Source organism: Castanea sativa, chromosome 1, assembly GCF_040712315.1.
Source record: "Castanea sativa cultivar Marrone di Chiusa Pesio chromosome 1, ASM4071231v1".
Taxonomy (NCBI): Eukaryota; Viridiplantae; Streptophyta; class Magnoliopsida; order Fagales; family Fagaceae; genus Castanea; species Castanea sativa.
The window spans coordinates 30,684,714-30,686,938 of record NC_134013.1 but is presented as its reverse complement, the minus strand read 5'-3'; the positions used below and the strand labels follow the sequence as shown (position 1 = coordinate 30,686,938).

General features: G+C 34.7%; 1 protein-coding gene across 1 annotated transcript; it reads left to right on the top strand.

Moving 5' to 3' along the window:
* The first annotated feature begins 362 nt into the window (after nucleotides 1-362).
* LOC142624792 (uncharacterized) lies at nucleotides 363-1,589 on the top strand. Its single transcript, XM_075798545.1, has 2 exons — nucleotides 363-503; nucleotides 1,383-1,589. The coding sequence occupies exons 1-2, from the start codon at nucleotides 363-365 to the stop codon at nucleotides 1,587-1,589; spliced, it is 348 nt and encodes a 115-aa protein (XP_075654660.1).
* Nucleotides 1,590-2,225: the final 636 nt, after the last annotated feature.

The following is a 2,225-nucleotide window of genomic DNA, read 5'->3' as shown; positions in this document are numbered from 1 at the left end:
TTCCATTTTAGTCCCTACATTTTATTTGTACCACTTTTAGTCCTTAAACCAATTAACGCCCTTCATTTATGTCCTTGAAGCACCATTCCGTCACCAAACTAACGGGAAATCTGATGTGGCTGACGGATCAATTAAAAAAATCATTATTTTACACATGGATCAATAAAATAACTAGCCAAGCTCATGTGAAGCAATCTGGCACGCAGAGGTAAAGAAAAATCCCCGGATCAGAGTTTAATCCATAGATCAGCCTCTCTGTCTCTCTCGAACCATCAACCTTTCAAACTATCTCTGCCACTTGAAGCCACCATCATCATCAACCATCTCTCAAGATCTTCAACCATTTCGAAGTCCCTAATCAGATGGAAGCAAGCTCTTCAACCAGTTCAAGCTTGAGGAGGAAAGCTCCATTTAGGTGCTACTGTGCTGAAAAACCAGTGTTTGTCGTTTCGTGGACACTAGACAACCCTGGTAGAAGGTTTGATGGCTGTCCAAACTACTGGGTATTTCAATATTTGAGTATTATTTTTAATTAATCATGTTTTTTCTACTGGATAGTTCAAGCTTTGTTACTGTTGGTGGGTTATTGATGTTATTCTATTTTAGTGAGATGGGGTTTTCTTCCTCTTCTTTGTTTTTGGTTTTTGGTTTTTTTTTTCCAATGTCTATTATTTTCTGAGAAAACAAGGGAAAATCTAGGAAAATTGATTTTGAATCATGGGGTTTTTGTGTTTTTATTTCATTGGGGTTAAGAGAAAGGGAGGAGGGACTTTCTGCATTTAGTTCATTTTCCTAGGTTTGGAAGCAATAATTTTGGGCTTTTTCTTTTCTTGTTTTACTAAGCTATTTGGTGGTGTAAAAAATGGTGGGGAATTAAGTTGTGTTGATCTATCTGTGAGTTTTCTAATAGTAGATGTTGTAATCGTGTCCTGATAGCTAATTGCTAGGGAAAATTCAAGGAATCACACTGTTTATTTATGTAAGAGATTGGCAATTGTATGATAATGGTTCTACTGATAAGACTAGTTACTTTATATGTTTACCTGGGCTGGCAACATGCCAAATTATTAAATAGTCTGTCGCATCTTATATGCCTTATTTGGTAATTTAGCATTTAATGGTATGTTTGTACTTGTAAAGAGGAAACCAGTGTGCAAGTGGAGAATTATCATCAGTATGGTAATGTACATAGAATTAACTGGGGAATATTTTCCTTTTGTTGGTTGGGTTAATTTATTGATCTTCAATGTTAATGTTTTCTTAAAAATTGGATTGCTATGGTTATATATAAACAACAATGTTTTTTCAATTTCATGTTAATTATACAGTCCTTATTAGTCATTAAGTAGCTTGATGGATGAAGAAATTGGTTTGCATTTCAGGTTGGGCGAAAGTATAAATTCTTCCAATGGCGTGATGATGAGATATGTGAATGTGGTAAGGTGCTCATCCCAGAGCAAAGGCAACGGATTATCAGACTAGAGGCCAAGGTTGCAAGATACTACAAGAGAGAGAAGTTTTACACTGTGACTTTGACATTCTTATTGGTGATATGTGAGATTTGTCTCTCTAATTGTATGGGTAGTTAGACAGGTAGTGGAAGTTTGATTAGGCAGCAAGTGAGAAGTGTGGAAGTGTTTATGTTTGGTTAGGTGGGTGGTGGAAGTGTATATTTGGTTAGCATGTTACATAGATGGGGGAGTTTCAATATCCTGTAATTGCTAATGCATAGGGCTGGCAGTGTGTAATTTTTTTGGTTAGGCAATTAACATGGAAACACCTACTGGTTTTTTTTTTGTACCATTCCTAGAATGAAATGAATACCCATGTTTACTAACTGTGTTGTTCAATGGTAAAATATTAATAATGATCCATTCTCTCCCTTGTAACTTTTTTGCCACATTGAATGATTTGGAATTTTTGTGTGCTTAACATTTGTTTTGTATTCATCAATGTGGAGCTGCTGGAATGTGTTCATGAACTGTATTCATACTGGTTTCAGTTTAATAAAATAAAAAATACAAAGTTAAATAACCAATTTGAAAAAAGAGATGTGAATATGAAATTTTATAGTAAGTCTCAATTTCAAAGTCAAAGAGAGTAAATGATACTTAATTAAGGTAATACTATATTCCCTCTTTTGTAGTTCAGTCACATCTTGAAAAAGATCTATTAAACATGTCCAACTTTGCAGCCAACTGAGTCAAATAAAGCATGTAGTAGTA

Coding starts and splice junctions, on each gene's coding strand:
- LOC142624792 (XM_075798545.1), top strand. CDS start 363: ATGGAAGCAAGCTCTTCAACCAGTTCAAGCTTGAGGAGGAAAGCTCCA. Junction 504..1,382: donor ATGGCTGTCCAAACTACTGG/GTATTTCAATAT, acceptor TTTGCATTTCAG/GTTGGGCGAAAGTATAAATT.